At 37.3% G+C, this 24759-nt stretch overlaps 1 protein-coding gene across 2 annotated transcripts; it reads left to right on the top strand.

The window, feature by feature from the left end:
* Positions 1-212: 212 nt before the first annotated feature.
* On the top strand, positions 213-22785 carry LOC100247778 (delta(14)-sterol reductase-like). Of its 2 annotated transcripts, none has more exons than XM_002283540.5 (13): positions 213-1033; positions 1123-1240; positions 1843-1913; positions 3058-3114; positions 4736-4827; positions 10831-10878; positions 11111-11231; positions 11315-11361; positions 13817-13898; positions 14267-14343; positions 14442-14561; positions 22191-22265; positions 22352-22785. In XM_002283540.5, exons 1-13 carry the CDS (start codon positions 992-994, stop codon positions 22503-22505), a joined length of 1104 nt encoding a protein of 367 aa, XP_002283576.1. In that variant the 5' UTR covers positions 213-991; the 3' UTR covers positions 22506-22785. The 2 variants fall into 2 exon arrangements, with proteins under 2 accessions (XP_002283576.1, XP_010654036.1); XM_010655734.3 differs by having other exon boundaries at positions 846-1033; positions 22399-22785.
* The last annotated feature ends 1974 nt before the right edge of the window (positions 22786-24759 follow it).

Raw genomic sequence — 24759 nt, 5'->3', positions numbered from 1 at the left:
AGAGAAAGAGAGAGAAAGAGAATGTGAAGGGAAGAAGCGTGATGATGTGTTGCGCGAAGCACCTTAATATGCAATGCACTAATTGGGACGGTCCATTTGCAGACTTCAGATCGAAGACGGTTAGACCACTTGGTACAACTTCATTTCTTGAGTTTATTTATACAATTTTCTCTCTTCTCTTTCCACATGGATCAAAAATTAATTATTTAATAATAAAATAAAATAAAAAATTTATTTTATGAGTCCTTAATCATTTTTTTTAATTCCTATAATTTTATTTTAAATATTAATATAAAAATGAATAATTTTATTCCAATAAAAAAATGCAACGTTAAAAGGCTTTTACTAATTTGTGATTTTGGATCAATGGAAAAAAATTGTAATAAAGACAATTCCACGTGTAATATCGAATTTTTTTTCCATCAATGGTTTTATTTTAGAAATGCCTTTTTTTAATATAGTTTTTTTTTTAAATAAACTAAAACCAATTAATATAAAAAATAATATATATGTTTGAAAGGAGAAACAAATTTACGCGGACCAATTTGGTGCTAAATACCAAATAATGATTTTAGGGATTTTGGAAACGAAGGGCCAGAATTCAGGTTCGGGACGGAAAAGCGTGTCACTTGCAGGTCTGTAAGTAAAATGAGGCGAATAATCAGAGATTTGAAACCAATTGCAAATATTTTTGACTTTAGGAACGTTGGGGTGTATCGATTTTGATACGGTCTCACGCTCCGAATCTTTTGTTCCTCTTTTTTCTGTTTTAAAATGGTGATGTGGCATCGTTTTATTGGATGTGCTTAACACGTGATGGCGGATTCACATGAGTACCCCACTTCAAAGAAATCATCGCAAATCTCGTTTTCAAGCGGAGAGAGAGCGAAGTGCAGAGGGAGTGAGAGCGAGAGCGAGAGCGAGAGTGTTCAGAGTGTTTATATCTGCATCTGCGATTTCTTGGAAGCCATAACAGGATTCAAAGAGAGAGATGTATTCTCTTCTCTACGCTCTGGCTCCTTCATGGACTTCAGTGAGTGTTGTTCTTTCTTTTCTCCCTCCTCTGTCTTCTTTCCATACCTATATGTATATTCTGATGCATTGTTTCTGGCGAGGAATTAGGCGGCGATACTATTGACATTCTTCGTCTACCTGGCGATTGCTGGATCTATTCTACCAGGAAAGGTGGTTCCTGGAGTGATCTTATCAGATGGCACTCGTCTCCATTATCGCTGCAATGGTCATTTTTTTTTTTTGAACATTTATTTTAAAATTTCATGGTGTCTATGTTTCTGATTGTTTCTTCTCAATTAAGATCATTGTTGTTGTCGTTTAATTCTGTATAAACCGTCTGTTTGATCTAGGAGGAAATTTAGGAAGGAATAGATCTTGACATTTCGAATTTAATGGTTTTTATTGACATTGTTTCAAGCAAGCTGACTGGTTGTATTAGGAAAATTGACTGGACGGTTTTTAATTTTCTTTGGTGCTTAATATTAAAAGTTTGAGATGTAAAATCTTCAGGATGTGTTTTGCTGCTCTTGATTGGATTTGTTTTTTTGGAGTTCCAATTATTCCAAATTCCTTAGATTTACTTAATAGTGGCTAATGGTTTTGGGGGTAATGGAATTCAAATTCAATACCAAAGTAATCAAGTCAATAGCAGAGTTGGACTAAACCTTCAACTTTCAACTGCATGCACCCAGGTGCCGCCTCATTTAATTTATCATGCTACATCTTTCTTCGAGAGCAATTTCAAGGATGATGTATGACATTGTGCTTCTTTGAATTTTAAAATGCTTCACTGGTTCTCAAATTTCACAATTCTTTTCTATTTCTCAGGCTTATTATCTCTTCTTTTGCTGGTTGGGCTCCTTGGTGTTGGGGTTTGGATGAATTACGTATCACCAACAGTATGTGCTCACTCCCTTCCTATGCTTTTTACTGTTTATTTGAGTCCACTGGTCCTAGACTGGTAAATTGTTGTTCATAAACATTATTTGATCAAATTGGAGCAGAATTTGGGTAAAAAAAAAAAATCAATTACATAAATTTGGAAATTTTGAACAAATAAAGGTTATCAAGAACTTTGATGTTGATTCATCAGAAATTTCAGTGGAAATTGGGAAAATACTTAAAAATTAGAAAAATCATTGCTCTAAAGCTGGCTGCCTAGTTGTTTGAACAAATTTGGATCCAGGTCAAGAAAAAGATTAGACCATAAATTATCAATTTAAAAATAGTATTATCCTCTAGCAGCATGATTGATCTTGTTTTTGTCATTCAATTCCAATTTATTCACACTTTGGGATTAGATTTGATGTATCTGAGGAAGCTCCATAGACTAGTTGACACTATAGGTTTTAAATTTATGTGTATCATGGATCTCCACTGGGGTTAAAGAATATTGCTAAAAAGACAAGATAAATTATTTATCTACATATACAAGCATAAATGTGAAGCATCCAAAACTAAGTAATTGAAAAAGCATGCTGGGAAATTCAAAATGATGTCGAACGCATTTGGGGTGAATCCAGCTGGTGCCCTTTTCAATTATTGCAATCATTTGCATTGCTATGAGGCAATGGTTTATTACTTTTTTAAACCTTAACTTGAGGAAATTGTTTGCCTGGATAGCATTTGAATTGGCCGCCATTTAAGATGAAGATGATAGAAAATAAAGTGATCCAACTGCTTTGCTAGTGATGCAAGCTTCTCATCATCAACACAGCATGATTTTCTTTTAGTTTAAAATGCAATATAAAATTTTGACATACGTATATAGCATATGGAGTATTATTATACTTAAGGTTAGGCTGATTTGGGCCAAGCACAGTCCAATCTTATCCAAGCTCAATTTGGTGTCCTTGGGGAAAAACTTCAACCAAGCTCAGCTGAGCTAATATTCAAATTGGAATAATCTTTTGTCCAAATGGGTGGGTGTCAGGCCAGTTTTGTCCTATCAGTCATAGCTAATGGAGAATAAAGTCATTAATACTTTAATCCCAGTTTTTTTTCCCCACTTGCTGGAAATTCAGTGGCATCTTAACATTGCAGGCAATATCAGACAGAGGACTTGAGCTTTTATCGGCAACCTTTATATTCAGTTTTCTTGTAAGTTACAACGTTATTGTTCATTACTCAGAAGATCTTTCTTTGGGGTGTTTTCCACTATTCAAGAATTGTTAGTATATCATAGTAAATATTCAACCGTAGCACTCTATTCTTTACCAACAATTTCAATTGGTGAACCATTATCCTATTTGCATGCTCCTTCTATGTCTTGGACAATCTCAGCAGGTCTCATCCCAGTTATCAATAGTAATGATGCTTGGTTTATGTGAATGTTAATATCAACCATTATAACTTCTAAGGTTTACCAAGTCTTGAAAATTGAAGAGTTCTTTTATAAAAATTTCCTAGTTATTTTATTGTATTTTTATTTTATTATTATGTAGTTTATATAGAAGGCAGTTAGTGTCTGCCATAGTTCTATATAAAACAGTCTCTTCAATACTAAGGGTAATAAATATATAGTGGGGAAAAAGTGGAACAAAGCTTGGAGGCTGGCCCTTGTGGTTATTTTGGACCCTATGGAAGGTCAGAAATAGGAGGTCGTTTAATGAAGTTGAACAGCCAGACCAAGCAATCAAATCTTATTTTATATCTATATTTTGGGAATGGGTTAAAGTATACATAGAGAACCATTCGATGTCCATGATAGACTTTGTAGATTGATTGATCTTCAAGAAGGGGAAGGTTGTTTTTTGTTTTCCCTTTCCTTGGTTAGCCTTTACACGCCTATTATATACATCATGTGTACTTTGGTGCACCTCCTTTTAGGTGCTTTTAGCATATATATGTGTGTGTCTATATATATATATATATATATCTATATTTGCCCATTAAAAAACAGTAAAATAATATTAATATATAGTGTCTATGGTAACATTGCATAAATCACTGGGAAAACATTTCATAAATTACAGAAGGGTGTCTTGAGATTTGTTTTCAGTCCTTTGTATTATATCAGATGTGTTCAATTGGCTTTCAACATACATATTGAAGACGCCTGTAGAACAAAAAACTAAAAGGAAAAAGACACTTGAATAACTGAGAGGACAGTAGTGCGTACATCACTTGAGCATAATGTCATATATGCTGGGGTGCTGCATAGAGGTGTTTTTTCCAGTTTATCCTGTCTGTTATCTTATTTTTAATTCCTATGCCTTCATGCCTTTTCACTTTTAACATAATGAAAATGGAATACTATTATGTCATGGAGGCACAGCAATTATTAAACTGTTATACAATTTTTACTCTTTGATACCTTATGATTTTTTATAAACTTGCAACTGTAGGAGGCTGCCTTTTATTAAATATTGGCTACTTGTACTCCTTTTAGTGTCATATATTCTCAGATTGGTTCTAAGCATTGTGTAATGTGATACCATTGCATATTTATTTTATGAAATATTTTCCTTTTTATGGACTACTTATTGATTTTATGTATCATTCCTGTTCTGTTTTGCCTTTTATTTAGTAGAATTTTGCATTTTGTGAATATTTCAATTCTAAGTAAGCAATTCATGTTTTTCACTCCAATCTGTGCTCGAGGTGCTCTCTGTTAAGATTATCTTTTTCTAATGTGGCTGATAGTTATTGCTCTTTAACTTCTCTCATAATTTTTCTTCTTTCTAATTGTTTTGTATATATTTCTATTTCTTAATGCTAGGTGACAATGCTACTTTATACAGCTGGTTGCAAGTCAAGGAATCTGGGCTCATCTCTAAAGCCTCATGTCACCGGAAACTTAATATATGACTGGTACTTTAACAAATGCCCCTATAAGATGATTCCCATTTCGATTAAATATCATTCTAGGTTTTGAGGAGTTGTTTAGAAAATAGGAAGGGTGTAATTTACATATGGATGTCCTTGGCCATTTTTTTGGCATTTTATTCTGACCTAGTTGCAAACAAATATATGCATATTTCTCATGAGAATTTTGATCTTCATGAGAAAGAAGTGAAGGAAAGAATTTTAGAAATGTGTCTTCACCTTACCACCCAATGGTACTCATGATGAAGCTTCAATCTCCTAGAGGATAATCCAAACCAGAATCATTGAATCCTCCTAGCTGAAGGTTAATCACAATATACTTGAGTCAATGGAGCTTATATTTTTTTTTTTTTTTTTGATAGATAAACATCAGAATATATTAGAAAAGGCTAAAAAGCCGCATGTATATAGGGGGTATACACAAGAGCCCAAGAAAGAGAGCTGAAAAAAGAGAGGGGAAGAACCTCACCCACCCTCAAGTGGCCGCAAGCCACTCCAAAAAGCCTAAGAGAGAATAGGTATCCTCACCAATGTACACCCTAGCCCAACTCCACAAATTACATACAAAAAAATTCTTGAATTTTTGAATATCTAAAGACCCCCCCCTAAAAGCTAACCTATTCCTTTCCTTCCAAACCGTCCAAAATATGCAAAACGGAATGGAATTCCAGGTATTTTTTCTTTTTTTCCCCACAAAAGAGCCCCTCCAGCTAAGTAACACTTCTATAACTGATTTTGGGAACACCCATTGGACTCCAAAAATGACGAGGGCAATCTCCCAAAGAGCCTTAACCACAGTACAATGTAACAGAATATGACTCGCATTTTCCTCTTCACAGCCACACAAAAAACACCGGTTAGGGAGCTGCCACCCCCTTCTTTGAAGCTTATCCAAGGTGAGGATCTTCCCCCACGAAGCTTCCCAAGAAAAAAAAGACACTTTTGTTGGAACCTTATCCATCCAAATGCGTCTGTTCGGGAAAGCACAGGCTGAGGACCCAAACAGCATTTTGTAAGCACCCTTAGCCCCAAAAACACCATTGCCTTCCTTTTTCCATCTCACAGCATCCTCCTCAGTCGAAGTCCTGAAATCCCTCAGCAGATTTAGCATATTTCCTATCTGGTCCAGCTCCCAATCATTGAAATCTCTAGCCAATCTGAGATTCCAACCTCCTTGACCCAGGCTAGAGTCCCACACTTCACTTACTTTGGCATTCCTATGACCCGCCAAGGTAAACAGCTGTGGGAAAATTTGAGAGAGTGCCTCATTGCCACACCACTTATCCGTCCAGAACAAAACTCTGGTCCCCTTCCCTACCTTAAAATCAATGCTCTCCCAGCACCAATCAGCTTCCTTCATGATCTCCTTCCACAATCCCACTCCATAAGGCCCACAAACTTCCTTAGTCCTCCACCCACACCCCTCTTGACCATACTTCACCCCTATCACCATTTTCCAAAGGTTCTCTTTCTCATAGGCATATCTCCACACCCATTTGCCCAGCAAGACTTTGTTCAATAAATCTATCTTTCGGATGCCTAATCCTCCCTCCTCCTTAGGGCTACAGACCACCTTCCACTTAATTAAGTGAGCTTTCCTCTCCAAACTTCCTCCCCCCCAAAGGAAATCTCTTTGGATTTTCTCAATCCTTTTTGTAACAGACTTAGGGATGCGGATAAGAGATAGAAAGTAGATGGGTATGCTGGCCAAAGTACTCTTGATAAGAGTAATTCTACCCCCCTTCGAGATGTATTGTCTTTTCCACTGGGCTAGTCTTCTTCTCATTCTCTCTTCCACCCCATCCCAGCAAGAAGAGGTTTTATGGTGGGCTCCAAGGGGCAGCCCCAAATAAACAATGGGTAAAACTCCCAATCTGCATCCTAGTTCAGCCGCCAGCTCCTCCAATTCATCCACTTGCCCAACAGGAATTAGGGCACTCTTAGCAAGATTAATTCTGAGGCCTGACGCCGCCTCAAACCACGCCAAGATCCAGCTTAGATTGGTTACTTGCTCTCTTTTCGCTTTGCAAAAAATGATTGTGTCGTCAGCAAAAAGGAGATGAGAGACAATCAGCTCCACACCCCCGAAGCCTACAGCCGGAAAGAAAGCCCCCCTCACCAGCCCGTCTAAGAAGGGTGCTAAGAACTTCCATACCCAAGACGAAGAGATACGGAGAGAGAGGGTCTCCTTGCCGCAACCCCTTTGAGTTTGAAAAGAAACCGGCAGGCACCCCATTGATTAAGATGGAGAATTTAGCAGTGGAAATACACCACCACATCCAATCCATCCAACAAGACCCAAATCCCATCTTCCGAAGCACCTTCATCAAAAACTTCCAATTGATGCTATCATAGGCTTTTTCAATGTCCAACTTGCATATCAACCCTTTCTCTTTCCTTTTGTGCCAGTAATCAATCACCTCATTAGCCACTAGAGACGCATCTAAAATTTGTCTCTCTCTCACAAAAGCATTTTGATCTACTGAGACGACCCTATCAAGCACCTTCTTTAGCCTATTCGCTAGGACTTTGGCCAAGAGTTTATACAACCCCCCAAGCAAGCTAATGGGCCTGAAATCCCCTAAGTCTTCAGCACCTCCTTTCTTGGGGATAAGGACCAGAAAGGTAGTGTTGAGACATTTGGAAAAGGACCCATGCTCAAAGAATTCCTTAAATAGATCCACCACCTCCTCCTTCACAAATTCCCAACATTCTTGCCAAAAAGCCATTGTGAATCCATCCGGGCCTGGAGCTTTATCTCCCCTCATCTTCATCAGGGCACTGTGAATTTCCTCCTCAAAAAAAGGAATCTCCAAGTCTTCAGCTTCCCGAGGGTTAAGTTGATTTAGATGCAGGCCCTCAATATCCGCTCTCCACCCCGGCTCTTCTGAGAGTAAATTCTGGAAGACGTTCACAATCCCCTCCCTCACCTCTTGGTCCTCAGTCAGCCACTCCCCATTGATCATTATCCTGTCCAGGGAATTATTCCTACGGTGGGCATTAGCCATCCGATGGAAGTAGCCAGTGTTCCTATCCCCTTCCCTGAGCCACAACTCCCTTGACTTTTGCCTCCAATGGACTTCTTCCAAAAGCACCCATTTGTGGAAGGCATCCTTGGCTTCCTTTTTCTGCTCAGTTTCAGCTATAGACAGACTCCTCTCGCTCTCCACACCATCCCAATATTCCACTTGCTGTAGGGCAGAATTTTTGTTAACTTCCAGCCTTCCAAACACCTCCCTATTCCAGACTTTAATTTTTTGCTTTAAAAACTTCAGCTTAGATGCCAACCTGAAACTGGCCCTTCCTCTCACCTCAATCCCCTGCCACCACCCCCGGAGAAGACCTTTAAAGCCGTCCACTTTCAGCCACATGTTCTCAAATCTAAACGGGGTAGGACCCCTCCTCAACCCACCACCCATCAACAAAATAGGAAAATGGTCAGAAGTAGGTCTCTGCAATTTGCATTGGGCGATCCCACTAAACATCTCCAGCCACTGCTGCATCACCAGAAACCTATCTAGTCTAGCCCAGGATTGGTTATTCCTACTCCCACTCCAAGTGAAAGCACCCCCTTGCATAGGGACAGTTTGGGCAAAAATTCTCATAGCGCCAGTCAGCCTTCCCTGTCTACTCCTTTCCCTCTGGGACAGGATGACATTAAAATCACCCCCTAAACACCACGGATCTTCCCACAAGCCTCTGATCGCCCCTAGCTCTTCCCACAAGCATTCTCTGTCTTCTTTGGAAAAAGGCCCGTACACACCAGTAAAAATCCAGGTTAGCCCATTTTCCACATTCCTAATCCTACAGGAGACAGAAAACTTCCCCACCTCCAGAGACCTTTTATCCCAACACACCAACATCCCTCCTGCAGAGCCCACGGCATCTAATGCCACCCAATTAGACCACCTACCAGAGCCCAAACTTTTCACCAGACCCTCCGACAATGACTGAATTTTGGTCTCCTGAAGACAAAAAAGATCCACTCTCTGACTTCTGATCACTGCCTTAATAACCCTTCTCTTGGAGCTGTCATTAGCTCCACGAACATTCCAACTGAGAAGTCGTAGCTTCATTTAACTTCCGTAATCTGGCACCCCCTTACTTGCTCGTCACCATTTTGCTTCTTACCCCCTTCATAGTTAATGGAACACTCTAATCTTTTCAATTCTCTCTCGAATTTAGATTTCTCCAGCAGGGTTTTGCTATGAACTCTTTCCCTTCTCTTACGAATTTTAACCAAGAAGTCCATAATATCCTTTTCCAGACCCTCTGTCGAAAATCCCAAAAAATTACTGAACTTGGCCAGATCACTTTTCTCCCAGCTAAGCTCCCCCTCTGCCTTAGTTGCTCGTGGCACTATTTGGTCTAAGGCCATCTCCTTTCCACCATCTTCAGTTCTGCTTTTGTTGACCTCCACCAAATCCCAGCATTCGACAGTCTCACCCATAGGAGACTTCGTGCCAATGAGCATTTGAAGCGGAATTTCTCCCTCATCACGCTCCTTTTCATTCCCAGAATGGTCGCAATACTCCCCCACTAGAGTCCGATCGAAAAAAGGAGAAGGAAAAGAAGGGGTCCCAGAGACCAGACAATCGGATTGAAAGAAAACCTTATCGTACCTCATTGCTTCCTCAGCCAAGGCGAGATCAATCATCGATCTCTCTTTTTGGATGAACTCAGCCTCGCTTAGCCTGCGCATGCCATCCTTCTCCCAAAACAGTAGATCTTCAGAGAATGGGTTCCTCGAACGGCTTGGGCCACAATTCTGGGCCACACTAGATTGGAAACTGGTCTCCACCGATGGGCTTTCTTCGGCTACCAGTCCAACACCCTCCATGGGCTTCCAGATTTTGGACCGTCTGAGATCCACCCTCTCCTTTGGCCCAAAGTAATCCACAGAAGGGGGAGGAGGGTTAAGACCCTCAGGCCCACGAGACTTCTCCAGAAGGCCCATCGCTAAAGGCCCGCCCTGCATTCTCGCCATTCCCTGAAGCCCTAGGTGCGACCCACCCCTCCCGCGAAGACAATCCAGAGAATTCTTTTTGTGGAAGATCCTTGAATAAGCAATGTTGGATTTTTGCCAACTGATGCTAAGGAGATACAACAGATTTAATGAATTTCTAATTTCTCATTATGTTGTATTTGTTTTTATTAGATTCAGAAAATATTTGCATTTTCTACTGGGCATTCTAGTTAACTTCATTTTAATATGATCCTAGTTAGAAGCTGTCTTTAGTTTGAACATATATCAGTTAGAAAATGCGTTTGAAGCTGTTTACTATATATTTCTTCTCATCATATCCTGGAGTTCTCTTAACTGCCTATTTGGAAGCAAGGAGATTCTAGTGTCATGACTATGCAAAATAGTTTCACATCTTCTTTGCTAAGATGATAAATTTTTTCTATCAAAAGACTAAAAATTATAAATAAAAAAAAAAATGGTGGGAATGAGGCATTTTTCTTTTCCACCATCTCATGTGTCAGGCCAGATATCACATAAGGTTTGGTCTTCTTAGGGTTACACCTTTTTATGCTCTTATTGTGCTCAAATTTTTAACATTAGACAAAATTCTTTTTCATAAACAGGGCACGGATTCAGGAATTTTCTCTTAGGGAGGCCAAGTAGACATATTTAAGTAATAATTGGGTTTGAAATTCAATATCTAATAGGGCCCTTGAGGCCTGGCTCAAGTGGTAAAGAGTTGGGATGGATTTATGGGAGGTTCTGGATTTCAGTCCCAGTGGGGACAAAAAAAGAAAATACCTATGAATATATATATTATAGATATATACACACACAATAGGTCTGCCATATTATTATTTTTGTAATGTTCTATGTATAATACAAAAGCTGGACTCTTGGAAACTTTACTAGGTTGTTAAATTTATGATGAATGAAAGATTTGGCATGGGCTGTTTGCTTTGTTTCCTTGGAGACTGGACTTTGCTTATCTTGATTTTGCTAATCCTTGTGTCATTCAATAGGTGGTTCGGGATACAGCTTAATCCTCAGTTTATGGGCATTGACATCAAGTATGTGATTGAGTCTTCAACTTTATGGACATGGAACTCTATGTTCAATTTATTAGAAACTTTCTGGATACCATACACTTAAATCAACTAGTGATCTTTTCTTTCTTCCTCTCTTACATATTATGGTTTTTCCTGATCTGAATTTGATGACAAAAATCAACCCATGGAGATTTGTTACATCATCATAGAAAACATCTTTTGCTTCGTAAGATGACTAGTTTTTCTTCTGTAGATTTTTCTTTGTAAGAGCTGGAATGTTAGGATGGCTGCTTATCAATCTTTCCATTCTAGCAAAAAGAATTCAGGATGCCAACTTGAGCCAATCAATGATCCTTTACCAGCTATTCTGTGTGGTAATCTGGCGATTCATTTATTTTTACCCTTTGTTATGAAATGAACGTCATGGGATTGCTGATGTCTTCATTTTTTGTTTCAGCTGTATATCCTGGACTACTTTTTTTATGAGGAGTACATGACCTCCACGTAAGTGCATTATTTGTATCTCTCCAGCTGAATTTGTGATATTCCAAACTGTAATTCTCTGCTAGGTGTTAGCTTGGCCCCACATTCCTTAAGTGCCCCTCTCTCTTTCTTTTAACTATTTTTCAGATTTAATTGTCATTCTTCTTCTATCTAATGTGGTTTATATGAGATTCCCCCCCCCCCCCCGTCCTTTTTTCTTCTTTTTCCTTCTTTCTTTCTTCTTCTTTTCTTTTTACATTTTTTATCTGAATTGGTGTGGCAGTTCCTGATGGCTAGGCATTTGATATGGCCTAACATCACCAATATTTTATAACAGAAGTTGTATTTGTGAAAAATTTATATAGTAGGAAAACATGCATGAAAGTAAGTTTTCTTTGTAAAGAATGTTGGTCTGATTGTGGATTCAAAATCCTTGAGATCTCAAAGGAGATGGTCGAAGGAAAGGAAGTTGGTCTGATTGTTTAGAGGGGTTGAGGTCTTTCTGTTGGATCAGATTTGGCAAGAGAGGACTTGTTTTGCTGTTGGAGGGTGTTGAACTCTGCTGTGATAACTTTAACAGAAGGCCTTTTAGGTTGGAGTGGAAGGAAGGAGGAAGAGTTTTTAAGTTGGTACTTCGAAGCAATAATGTGGGTAGTTTTTTGCAGTGTTCAGTTTGTCAGCAGAGGGGAAGAGGTTTTCTTTAATCTTTTCAGAAGGAAGGGGTGGTGTAGAGGGTTGGAAGACTTTGGCAAGCAAGTTGAGGAGCATCAGTGTTGTTCTTGTAAACATTCCTTCAAAGTTGCCTCAGGGGGATGCTTGCCGAAGGAGGGAGTGCTCAACCGATTTTCCTTGTAAAGGAGCTTCTTTTGTAGATGCAATTTCCAGAGGCAAGGGGGAAATGGGAGAGGTTGTTTGCATCCAATGTGGGTGGGAGGAGTTAGAGAAAAATATGAAGAAGCATTCTCTTGTGGGTAGGTGGGGAGACTTTGCAAGTGAGGCTCCAAAGTTGGGTTGTCTGAAATCTTGGGCTAGCAAAAATTGGAGTCTGGTTGGGAACCTTCATCTACTGTTATAGGGTGGGGCTTTGATTTTATTTGATTTTGAGAATGCTAAGAATGCCAAAAGGGTATTGTGTTTGGGGTGTTGTTTTTTCAAAGGAAAGAGTTTGAAGTTGGATTGGTGGAGCCCCGAGGTGGGTTGTTTTAAGGAAGGGGCTTCTGCTAAAGAAATCTGGGTAAGAATGATTGGGTTGTCCGTGCACTTGTGGAGAAAAGATTTCTTTAAGAGAGTGGGTGACGCTTGTGGAGGTTTTGTGGCTGTGGATACAGTGGAGAGATATCATTTACAGTGGGCTAGAATTCTAATCAGCTTTAACAGGAGGAGGGTGCCTAGGCTCTTAAATGAGGTGGCAGGGTCTTCGGCTAACGCCATTCACTTATGGTGGGAGGCTCCACCATGGTTGTTGTCGGCTTCCACAAAGGAGAACCACTGGATGTTGGAGGTCAGGGAAGATAGCGAGGAAAGGTCATGTGCGGCTAGATGTGTGGGTGTAGAGTTTAGGAAGCGTGCAAAAAGTCATATGGCATCCTCGGAACCTTTTGCGTGTTAACCAAGTTGTGCTGGACCCAATGTCTTTTCCTTGTAGCAACAATGCCATGTAAAAATTTTATTGAACATTAAATAGCTTCCTAGTTCCCATATAAACAAAAAAAATGGCCTCTATAAGAAGCAACATTATGCTCTTTTTTAAGGCAAAGACTCTTTTTGTAAAAAACAAGTTTAGAAACTGTTATTGAACTTAAAAGAAAGGCCTTTAACTTCTCAAAAGTCAATCTACACAAGGCATAAGATACTTTCTCATGAACAAAATGGGATTCTAAATTAGCATGGAACTCAAACCCCAATAAGGGTTTTTTTTTTTTTTTTCTTTTCTTTTGACTAATTAAGTTCTTTGTCATGATTTTGCTATCAGCAATTTCTATTATATCTTATTCTTCCATTACTTTTTAATTTTTTTAATTTCTGTGCATTGTTTTTGCATGTCACTACATACCATTTCACTTAAGTATATAAGAGTATGATGATATCAGGAGGGATAGTGACACTTGAAAAACCTGGATTACTTAGGAGAAAGTTGGATTTGATTCTGGTTCATATAAGATTTTGGAGCAGGATTTGGTGATTCTGAAATCTGCTGTAGGTCTTGTCCATCTTATACTCTAATATTGGGACAACACATCAGTTGAAGTATACACTTCATATCTCCATGTTTTATTTTATGTTCTTTCCTGACCATGAAAATCTTGATTAATTGCCTAGAGAAGTACTATATTTTCTGTACAATCTCATTCAGTTTATGTGTCTGACTTTTACAGTCTTGCTTCTTGTCTTTCTATCAGTCGATAATAGTAATGTTGTCACACTTTATGATTTAATTTACAAATCTGACTCAGCTGTATGTGGTTATCTTTTATAGATGGGATATCATTGCGGAGAGATTGGGCTTCATGTTGGTGTTTGGGGATCTAGTGTGGATCCCTTTTACTTTTAGCATCCAGGCAGGAAACTATGACTATGCCTTTAACTTAGATTACATGAAAGAATTGTCTCCTTATGGATTCTTTTTAATTTTGTTACTTCAATTTGTGCTTAGATGTAATTGTACACCCTGGTGTACTTGGGTTGCACCAACCTCTTTTTGTTGATTCTTCTCTTTGTATGCTGTCAGGTTTTTTCTGGTTCTTTATACAAATATTTTCTCAACTCTTTTGCCCTCATTTTTATTTGGAAAAGTTCTTTTAAGCTAATAGCTTTGCACTATTTTGTCAGGAGGTATTGGGTCACCATAACATGTTTCTAATGTTGTTCCTTGGAGTCTCACTTTATAAGTCTTTTAAATGATCAATCCTTGTCATATTTGTTATAGGGTTGGTGGCTTTTAAGAAATCAAGTGGACCTAACAACAGCTGCTATTGTTGCAAATTGCTTTGTTTTTCTGATGGGGTAGGTCTCTATCGACTTATATTTGGCATTTGGCAGACTCATTCCAACTTTTTCCCAGAGCACCTGCTAAAATGACACTTTTATATAAAATGGGGCAGGTATCAAGTGTTTAGAGGGGCTAACAAACAAAAGCACGTGTTTAAGAAGAATCCCAAGGCACTTATTTGGGGTAAGCCTCCAAGAGTTATTGGGGGAAAGTTGCTTGCGTCTGGTTATTGGTAAGATTCTCATTATCATCCTCATCTTTTTCTTTTTCATATTCATCCTCATGTTTATATTGTTATGCCTATTATTGTTATTGTTTTCTTCTTTTTATTCTTGCTCGTGTTTATATTATTAGTTTCATTATTATTGTCATCATTATCATTGTTGCCATTGTTGTTACCATTGTTACTTTTTAGTAGGGAAACAAAAGTATATTACATAAGTAGGCAACAAAGAAAGTTGTGTACAAAGGGTGCCAACAGGCATAGCCAAAGAGAGATAACAAAAACAACTCCCTCCCTCAATGAGAACCTACACAATTTATAAAATCAACCATAAACATTAATACCTCATCTCTAAAAATATCCTAACCCACATCATAAGAGAACAGGGAAGGGAACATGGATTTGAGCAATTGATTTGCTCTCCATTTCTGAATGATTTCTATTTTCTGTCCTTCTAGATAATCTAATAAATGCACAAACATGCAGCCATTTCTTACACTTTTTCCTAACAAAAGACCTATGCAACCCTAATAGAGTCTAGTAAACCAAAGCAGACAGAACATATACTACACCAAACAAAGAGAAAAATAGGTGCCATGAAAACCCCTGCTTTAACGTAATGGAAGAGAATATGATCAATTGATTTTTCTTTGCCCTTGCAGAGGAACAATTCACTAAGGTCGAGCCTTTCATTTGTAGTTGGTCTAGTGTCAAAATCTTCCCCTAAGATGCTTCCCAAGTAAAAAACCCTACTTTTGTCCGAACTTGAGAATTCTAAATTACTCCAATTTAGAAAAGGTATAGACCTTCTTAGATCCAAAACAAAATAGGGAGACTTAACTGAAAATTTTCATTCGTCAAATCCATCCAAGCCACCCTATCTTTGTCTTTATTCTACTAACTTTTCTTGTAATATTAAGAAAAATGTCTTCATGCTATCCAACTCTTAATCATTCAACGGTATAGAGAAACAAGGATTCAAATAGCCTCCCTCCCTTAACTAATCCCATAAATCCACCACCCAAGCATTCTTTGTTGAAGCTATGGCATATAATAAGAGGAATGAAACACTCAACAACAAATTCCCATACCACTTAGCCTTCTAAACTTTACTTTATTACCATCACCCATAACAATTAACAAAGGAGCCTCTACTTTTGAATAAATCCCACCCTCTTATCACAAGAATACCCACCCTCCTCATCTTCCTCAAACTTCATAGCAATAATGTGCTTCCAAAGAGCTTTACTTCTTGAATGATATTTCTAACTCCACTTGCCAAGAAGTGGCTCAAAGGAAAGATGTTTGATGGTAAGCCTCTATTTCCATTTCTTCATGCATGAGATCTATCACTTCACTAGATGAGGTTTTTTCTCAAGCACCTCTCCTTAAAGGAAGTCTTTTTGAATATTCTCCAGATTCAAGCTTACTTTCTTTGGGATAACAATGTTGCAAAGACATAGAATAGATGGGTAGGCTAGATAAGATGATCAAGAGTAAACCTTCCCTCTATGAAAGATGTTGCCTTTTCCACATAGCTAGCCTTATATGAAATCACTCTTCCACCACATCGTAAACCGACTCCAATTTAAGGGAAGCACCTAAGGGAAAACCCAAGAAATAGTTGGAAGTCTCCCCACTCTACAACCCAATATAGAAATGGACTACTCCACATAAAAAATGATAGAAAGCCTTTTAGCCTTAATTTAAACTATCAATAAAGTCCATAATGTGTGGTTTGGGATCATTGAAGCCTTGAGACTACTCCATGAGCAAGGGTTGATAAAAGACCTTCAAATTTTGATTTGAAAGCCCTTTCTCCCTAAAGTTACGCCATTACGTCCTCTCCAAATGCATTTGAACAAATAAAGGTGAGTTATGCATCATACCTTTCTTCGCCACTTGCTTCCAATTTTTCATCCCATATTCATTAACTTCCTTGGGAAATACCCATGTATTTTGAAAATAACCAATAAAAATCATAGAAAATAGAAGTTGGATTTTATCATAGTGAATGAGAATGTAATAAATTGATTCATGGCTAAACTTGCATAAAATACATCTAGTGCTCAGGTCTTACTTATCAAGTTTCAAGGGTTAAAATTTTGCCTCTATTGCTTTCCAAGCAAAGAAAACTATTCTTAAAGGAGGACAAGTGTTTGAAACCTCTGCCATGGGGAAATGATCCAATTTCATCTTGCACAAAGAGTTAAAATAAGACTTCACCTAGAACTTCCCCTTTTTCCTTCCTTCCACCAAAGGTAATCCTTCTCTCCACCATAAAATGTCACCTTATGAATGCAAACCATAGATCGAGGCACCTCCTTCCAACTCTCAATTTTGGAAATGCCTCTAAAAGCTAGGGCATCAATGACCACCTCCATTTCTAACCCCCCCACAAATCAATTACTCTCACCTCTTTAACTTAGACAATTCTAAAGAACACTGGAAAAATCTCTTTCCAAGGGCATTCCCTTATCCATTTGCCTGACCAAAGCTTGGTCCTCAAACCATTTCCAACTTGGATAACAGTTCTAAGACTAAACTCATCCCGTTCCCTTCTAATGTCTTTCCACAAATCTACTCTAAAGATGACTTCCCTCATCTCATATGTGCACCATCCCTTGTCCACTTTTCCAAATTGCCTTGAATTATCCTTGTCATAAGCTATCTCCAAACCTATTTACCAAGAAAAGCACTATGAAGACTTTCCAGCTTTTAATTCCTACCCTTTCGCTATTTTTATCCTAGCACTCTATTGCCTAATTCACTAGATGCAACTTTCTCCACCCATATAGCTTTACCCTATAAGAAATCTCTATAAATCTTTTCTAATATAATTCTTTTTGGGAATAACAAATAAGAATATTAAATGAATTAATAGACTTGAGCGCGTGCATTTGATAAAGGCCAATCTTTACCCTTTATAATCTTGTATCTTGCTAGAAATTAATCTCCTTTTAAATCTTTCCTCAACAAGAACCTAACCAATCTATAAAATCAACAAGTATTTGCGTCCTATCCATAAACATCCTACCTTGCATTATAAGGGAACAACGAAACATGGATTTGAGCTATTAATCCAACTTCTCCTCATTTTTGAACAAAATGCACAAAGGTCTAGTCTTTTAAACCTTCTTATGTTTTTCCCCAAAACAAGTTTGTACTACTCTAAAAGAGTCTCTCTAATCACAAATGAATTCCTATACTTCATCTATTCTTCCAAAATTTCACATTTTTTTCATTACCCACAATTCAGGATGTTCTATTTTTAAGCAGATCCCACCCTTTCTTCGTAACCTACCTTTAAAACTATCCCAAATATCACAAAAACACCAACCCCTACCCCATCTTTCTTAAATTTTCTAACAATAACTCAATTTCAAAGAGCTTTATTTCCTAAAGCATATCTTCAACTCCACTTGGAAATATCTTGTTGAGAAAAGAAAGATGTCTAATGCTAGGGCCACCTTTTCACTTTTCCATGCATGCGATCAATGACTTCATTAAGTGAGGCTTTTTCTTCTAGTACCCCTTCATCCTAAAGGAAGTCTCTTTAAATCTTCTCAAGAACTTACTGTCCTTGGAATGATAATGTTACAAAGCCATAAAATAGATAGACACAAAGATAAAGTGTTTCTTATTAAAGTAAGCTTCCCTCCTTTTGAAAAATAGTCTTTTCTACATAGTCAACTTTTTATGAAATCTTTCTCCCACCACATCACAAAGCCAATTCAAAGAGAGCACCAAAGGGGGTTTGCCCCACCTTACAATTGAGTATAGAAGCCAACTACTCCACATTAGCTACTCTCAAGATGGGAATCACCTTGCTTTTCTCCAGATTGATCTTTAGCCTTGAGTTAGTTTTTTTGTTTTTTTATAGTCACATAAAGACGTAACAAGAATCACTTCAAAACAATGGTGCACCCCCATGTACATAGAGGGTATACAAGTTGTACTAGAAAGGGATTGAAAGGAAAAGAAAAAAAAGAACTCAACAAACAATAGAAAGCCACCTAGCCCAAATTTAAACTATCAATGAAATCTTGTAATGTGCAATTCAGAATCCCTAAATATGCTCTTGACCACTCCACGAGGGAGTTGATAAAGACCTCTTTCAAATTTTGATACAAAAGTTCTTCCTCCTTGAAGGTCCCGTCATTATGCTCTCTCAAATTGTACCAGAACAAACTATGGGGAGCTATATGCCATATCTTTCCGTCCCATGAGGTGCTCCTTAACCGACTTCAAAAATAGCCATTGCATTTCAAAAATGGCTAGTAAGAAGTCATATGGCAGTTGAGTTTTATCAGAGTGAATGCGAATGTGATATACTAATTCGTGGATGGACTCACACAAAATACTCACCAAAGACCAACTGCTTCTCATCAAGTTTAGGGTTAAACTCTTGCCCCATATCGACTCCTAAACAAGGAAAACCACTTTGAAAGGAACACAAGTGTCATAAACCTCTTTTGATGTGGGAGGATTAAATAGCTTATAACTCAACATCCTGACATGTATATGCTAATAGTGGAGCATGTTTGTCAAATATAACAAGAATTGAAGATTTGGAATGATCCATGTTAATGGTTTTTTTTCTTTTTTCTTGAGAGAATATGATCATAGGCTAGGTTTTTTCCCCCCTTGAATTTTCCCATTTCTTATTCCCAAAAAAGGAAAAAAAAAAAAAAAAAAAACAACAACAACAACAGCAGCAAACTATGAGTAAAAAAAAAGTACGAAGATCTATAAATAGAGTTGTAGCCTTTAGATAATGTTCATATAGAAGATTAAATGATGCTTCTATCCTTTGATTGACTAGGGCATATTTATCAACTTCTAGCCATGTAAGGGAAATAGCCTATATACCTCAACATCATGACCTATCTATGCTGACAATGATACATGTTTGTCAAATATAGCAAGAAATGAAAATTTGCAATGATCTACTTTAATGTCTTATTTTTCCTTCTTTCTTTTTGTTGAGAAATTATGATCATGGGCTAGTTTTTTTCTCTTTAACTGTCCCATTTCTTATTCCAAAAGGAGGAAACAGAAGTGAAGGAAAAAAAGGATTTTTTGATGTCATCCATTATTCAAAATTTTATTAAAAACCAAAAATTAAAGTTCCAACTATTTCTATTATTAAAATTTCTTAATGTTAAAGAGTTATTACCGGTTATCTGATAAAGGGTAAGCTTGTTTTTTTTCCTTATATGTGCTCTGTAATCTTTTCTTAAGGAAGAAGGCCTTGTTTCCTTTCTCTCACTCAACACTCAAAAATGAAATTAAATCTAAAAGATAATTAAAAAAACTCTAAGCTTTAATCCCAATTTCCTTACTTTGAAAACCTAAGTCCAAAAGTGGAAAAAACCATGACTTGAAAACTAGCCCAAGAACCCTTGCATTGTATTAAATAAAAATAAAATATAAAATATAAAAAGAGAATAAAATAGTCTGAAATATAAATCAGATCTTAACTTATTCTCCTGTGGATGTTTGAAAATGATGGAGATGAAAATCTAATTAGAACTCAATTCTTGAAAACATGAACTCCATCTCTAAGTCTGATGTGAACTTGAAACTCCTAGCATCATAAGCTCTTTACTCACGTTTTCTTCGCACATATGGGTGTAGGTCCTTTGCAATCACTCAATAATCAAACCTTGAGTTAAAGATTAAGCAACTTGGAAGCAATATTGGGAGAGTAAGGTTAATGTGTTTGAATGGGATATATTCTTGAAAAAGTGTGGTAAATTTCAGCTAATTATGCCTTCACATAGAATCCTTCCTTGACTCAAAACATTAATCGGAACCTTTCTAATTAATTAAATGTTTTGAATATCTTCCTAAGTAAATTAGGAAATAAAAATTAAATCACTTAATTAGGAATGCAATAAATATTTGAATAGTCAAAGACCTTTTAAGATACATTGTCCCATCAAGGAAACAAGTTGCACCTTGTTTTTCTTCCCCAAGTCAACTTACCAAAATGGTGATATTCCCTTTTCTCACTTTTTCAATAACCCAATATTGGTTTAATCCATGTGTAAGCTAAAGAAACACCAAACTCCATAGTTTTGTACTTTGGCTCTCCCATGTTACTTCCCATTTTAGGTCATTTTCCATTTGAATAAAACTTTCTTGCTAGGAAAATTTCCCGAACATGAAACTTTTCATAAATGGAAACGTAAGGAGAAGCGCACTCTACCAAATACCAAATTTCCGAGCAAAACCCTGTGGTCTAGTTGATGCCTGATAAGCCATAACCATCTTCTACTACAATGTTGTGATTGCACTCCAAAACAGTTGAAATTTTAAGCTAAGCTAAAGTGAATGCAATCAGGTCTATCAAACTTCTATATATGTACAAGTAAGGCCCTATGTTAATGATCAATATGAGGACATAAGAGAACCATCTACCTCATTGATCTGCCATATATGCTCTTCTTAAATCTATGATTCATTCACATTTAATCACATTAAAAAGAAGCATCCTTTCACCAAATACATCGATAATACAAAAATCACTTTGCAAATATTTTCTTTCAAATGTAAACACACGTGTCCAAAATTTGCTACAATTAAACAAGACTAACCATGAACATATTTACTACATGGGTTCCTTGTTCAGATCAACAAGCCTACATATTCAATAGACCATGCACCCAAACATATTCTAATTCCAAGTTTTAAGACCATATACAAACATGTAAATACACAATGCAAGAGGCTTAGATATGGCAACTCTTGCAAGATTGAGAACTAATTGCTATTTACCATGCTAGTCATGCTTACACTAATGATGGTCATTTAGTGAAACACCTAACAAAATCATTCAACATAGAGAGTAACACACTAATTGTGAGCTCAACTCCTCCTATCACTAAGTCTAGTCATACCTATGTTGCAATCGATCAAATGGATTGTCCAATGAAGGTTTTAGAAAGGATCAATAACCATGAACTCCTTGCACTTGACTAATGCTTTGGACCATGCTCATCTCCAATCCAGATTCTGAACACATTTGTTCATTGCTTATGTACTAAAATAGATACACCTTATTCATTGTGTGCAATCAATTTCATAACATATCGCTTTTGTTACTAAAATATCATGTCTAATAAGTGACAGTGCTTACATACATTTATCACCATGCTTGGTCTATATCGACTATTTTCCACCAATTTCATCTCCTGGATGGTGCTACAATTGATTATTCATAGAATCAATTATATAAGACATCATTGCCCATATTTTCTGATTCAATGCTGTTCTACTGTTTTCAAGATGTGTCGTCTCATGTAAATTCTTAGCCTCCCAAGATTCTCAATTATCTTGTTGAAGGGGATTCATGAGGCACTGTATTGCAATTACCTCCAGGACTGGTTGCTGGCACTTCCCTTTAGTTTACCTGACTTTATGTTGGGCTTACAGACAATCATCATTGATGTTTGGTCTATATTGACTATCTTCTAGTAAACTCGTACATGGATGGTGCTTCAGTTTTTTATAAAATCAATTAGATATAAAGCATGATTTATGCCTTTTGCTGATTTGGCACCTTCTACTGTTTTCATGATTTGTCATCTCATTTAAACTGATGTCCAAAAATTTTCAATAATCTTGTTGAAGGGGAATCGCAAGGCACTGTAATTACCTTGGGGACTTGTTGTTGGCACTGTCCTTTAGTTTACCTTGTGGGATAAGGTAATTCCTAAATCATACTGTGTTGACATGGTTACATATTCACAATTTTCATTTTGAATGTTCTCTTTTTTTTCTACTTTTTGCAGTTCCCCAGTTCCATATTTTTATCCTACTTATCTTCTTATTCTACTAGTATGGAGGGAAAGAAGAGATGAAGCTAGGTGTGCAGCTAAGTATAAAGAAGTGTGGACAGAGTACTGTAGGCTTGTTCCATGGAGAATATTGCCATACATTTACTAGTAACAAGGTTCTGCATTTGTTTAACATAACCTGTCTGGCAAATTAAATGCTGCTGGTTTGTACTTCTACATGTAGGGATGTTGTTGGCCCTCAAATTATATGCTGCTTGCTGGAAGAACCTTGGGGCTCTTGTTTGTACACTATGTATTTCTTTTTAATGGTTTGTCATTTCAAAAAGATAAGTTTGGATCCTTCAACAAAATGCAGGCTTTCTTGTAGGGTTATTCCCTCTTTGATATTTGATGTTTTAATATGAAGGAAAATATCCAAATGTTTGACATTCTCTACTCTCTTTCCCTTCCCCCTTATGGGAATGAAATGGAGCAAACTTCTCATCGTCTGCTGCGGTGTAAAATTCCTATTTATCTTCTCTCTTCCTCATCCGTGGTATGCCAAGTTTAGCAAATATGTAAGTTACAAACTTCATTTATTGCTGGAAATGAAGCTCGGTTATTGGCAGTTGTGCGCAGTACGCAATGTGTCAGCTTATTGGGCTCTATGAAATGTGGGCCCATCTGTGTTCCTTCGTGTCCCACATGTCCCATCTTCATCTCAAACTCAGAGGCTGCAATTGGCTATATGCTCCTTCATCGGTACCAATGACGAGGGTAAGTATCCTATCTTATCTATGTTGCCTTTTTCATATTCAATAATTAATAAAGACACGAGTGAGTCTTAACTGAAACCCAAGCTACCCATTAAAACATCTTTTTGTTTTTTTTAGTTGTAGTAGTAGATCGGTAGGTGACACTGAAAGCTTTTTTCAACGGCATGGTTATGCGTAGCCAATTCCAGAGACCAAATGAGTAAAGGAGGTGGTGGAGGTGGAGGTGGTGGGGTGGTCCCCCGTGTCATCCTTGTCTCTTTTATCTATATGCTTCTCATCTTTTATTCTAGGGAAAAAGAAGGCAGAGGCATGCCCCACTGTCTATGCTTTCCCTTCAGCAGGCGAACCGGAGAAAGTATGCTAGAGAAAGAGGGTTGGGGTAGCCTGGGAAGCTTTTCAATGAATGACGGGGTGGTCCCCTTCGATTCATAGCGAGAGAAAGAAAAGATAATACGAGATTGGTGATTGTAGCGTGCACCCCTTGGGTCCCACCGAATTATAGGCGTCGTTTCTTTATGATTATTTTCCTTCCTAACTCTCTTTTGATCCACTTGGCTTTGGCGGTATTTGAGAAGGTAGGTTAGGTGGGAGATCGGAAAATGAAAAGCTTTCTGGGACTGTTCTCGCCCAGCATCTCACATATTTTCTTTCTTAAGCCAATAAGATTTCTGTGCATCGAATCTAATCAACAACAGGAAATGCTTTCTACTAACTTTGGCATAACTTTCAAAATAGAAATAGATTATTTTATTTTTTGAACTATTTTCAAAAAAACATAAATAATTAAATATTTTGAAATTTTAAATTAAATAAAATTGTGCTTTATACAACACTGTTAAGGTAAAAGCTGAAAAGTATCGAATCATGGTATTATTTTAAAGAATTTGCTCAAAATACAATTAAAAATAAATAAATTTAAGAATTAAAAGAATACATAAAATTAATCTAATTTGTATAATAAAATAATACAGTGTTAACCATTAAACATGCCTCCCGATGTTCCCATTTTGGAAGTAGATTTCTTGAGAATCTAGTGGTCAAATAAAAATTTGGGTGGGCACGTGGGCGGTGTAGCCCTTGGCATGGTGAAAGGGCGATTCCCCTGTACGGATAGAGTTGGTAGCTCGCAGTCTCACAGGCGTACTTGCCCCCTTTCCACCCGACTTTATCTTCTTCCCATAAGATTAAAAAGACAAAAAACAAAAAAAAAAAAAAAGCGAATTGATTCCTTCATTCGCTTTACTTTTCTACTGCCATTCAAAAGAAAGGCTGCGTTAATTGCATGTTGGATAATACATGTCATCAAAAACTAACTAGTTGTCAAATCTTTAACCCCATCTTGGCTCCTTTTAATGTTAATAATGAGACCAAACTTTAGCCTCTTACCGTTTCCAATAAAGAATGAGTCCATAATGCCACTTAAATGCATAGATAATAAGAGGCTTTAGTAGAATTAAGATGTACATTAATTTGTTTAAGTTACACAAATTTTAGTTGAAAAAATTGTCCAAAGTCATCAATTTAAACTTCACCAGCTTCTTGGAGAAATTAAAGATATTTATGATTTTGCTTATTTATAAAATATTTTGACAAATTATTAAAAATTCTAGTCATCTTCGTAAAGTATCATAATTTAATTGGATATAT

This window comes from Vitis vinifera, chromosome 8 (assembly GCF_030704535.1).
Source record: "Vitis vinifera cultivar Pinot Noir 40024 chromosome 8, ASM3070453v1".
In the NCBI taxonomy this organism is placed as follows: domain Eukaryota; kingdom Viridiplantae; phylum Streptophyta; class Magnoliopsida; order Vitales; family Vitaceae; genus Vitis; species Vitis vinifera.
The sequence above is the reverse complement of the archived record's forward strand: the minus strand, read 5'-3'. Positions and strand labels throughout refer to the sequence as shown.

Bases quoted from the DNA above. Each gene is read 5' to 3' on its own strand.
- LOC100247778 (XM_002283540.5), top strand. From the start codon at position 992: ATGTATTCTCTTCTCTACGCTCTGGCTCCTTCATGGACTTCA. The intron at 4,828-10,830 runs GTACTTTAACAA...GTCATTCAATAG, and splicing joins GGAAACTTAATATATGACTG to GTGGTTCGGGATACAGCTTA. The intron at 22,266-22,351 runs GTAATTCCTAAA...TACTTTTTGCAG, and splicing joins AGTTTACCTTGTGGGATAAG to TTCCCCAGTTCCATATTTTT.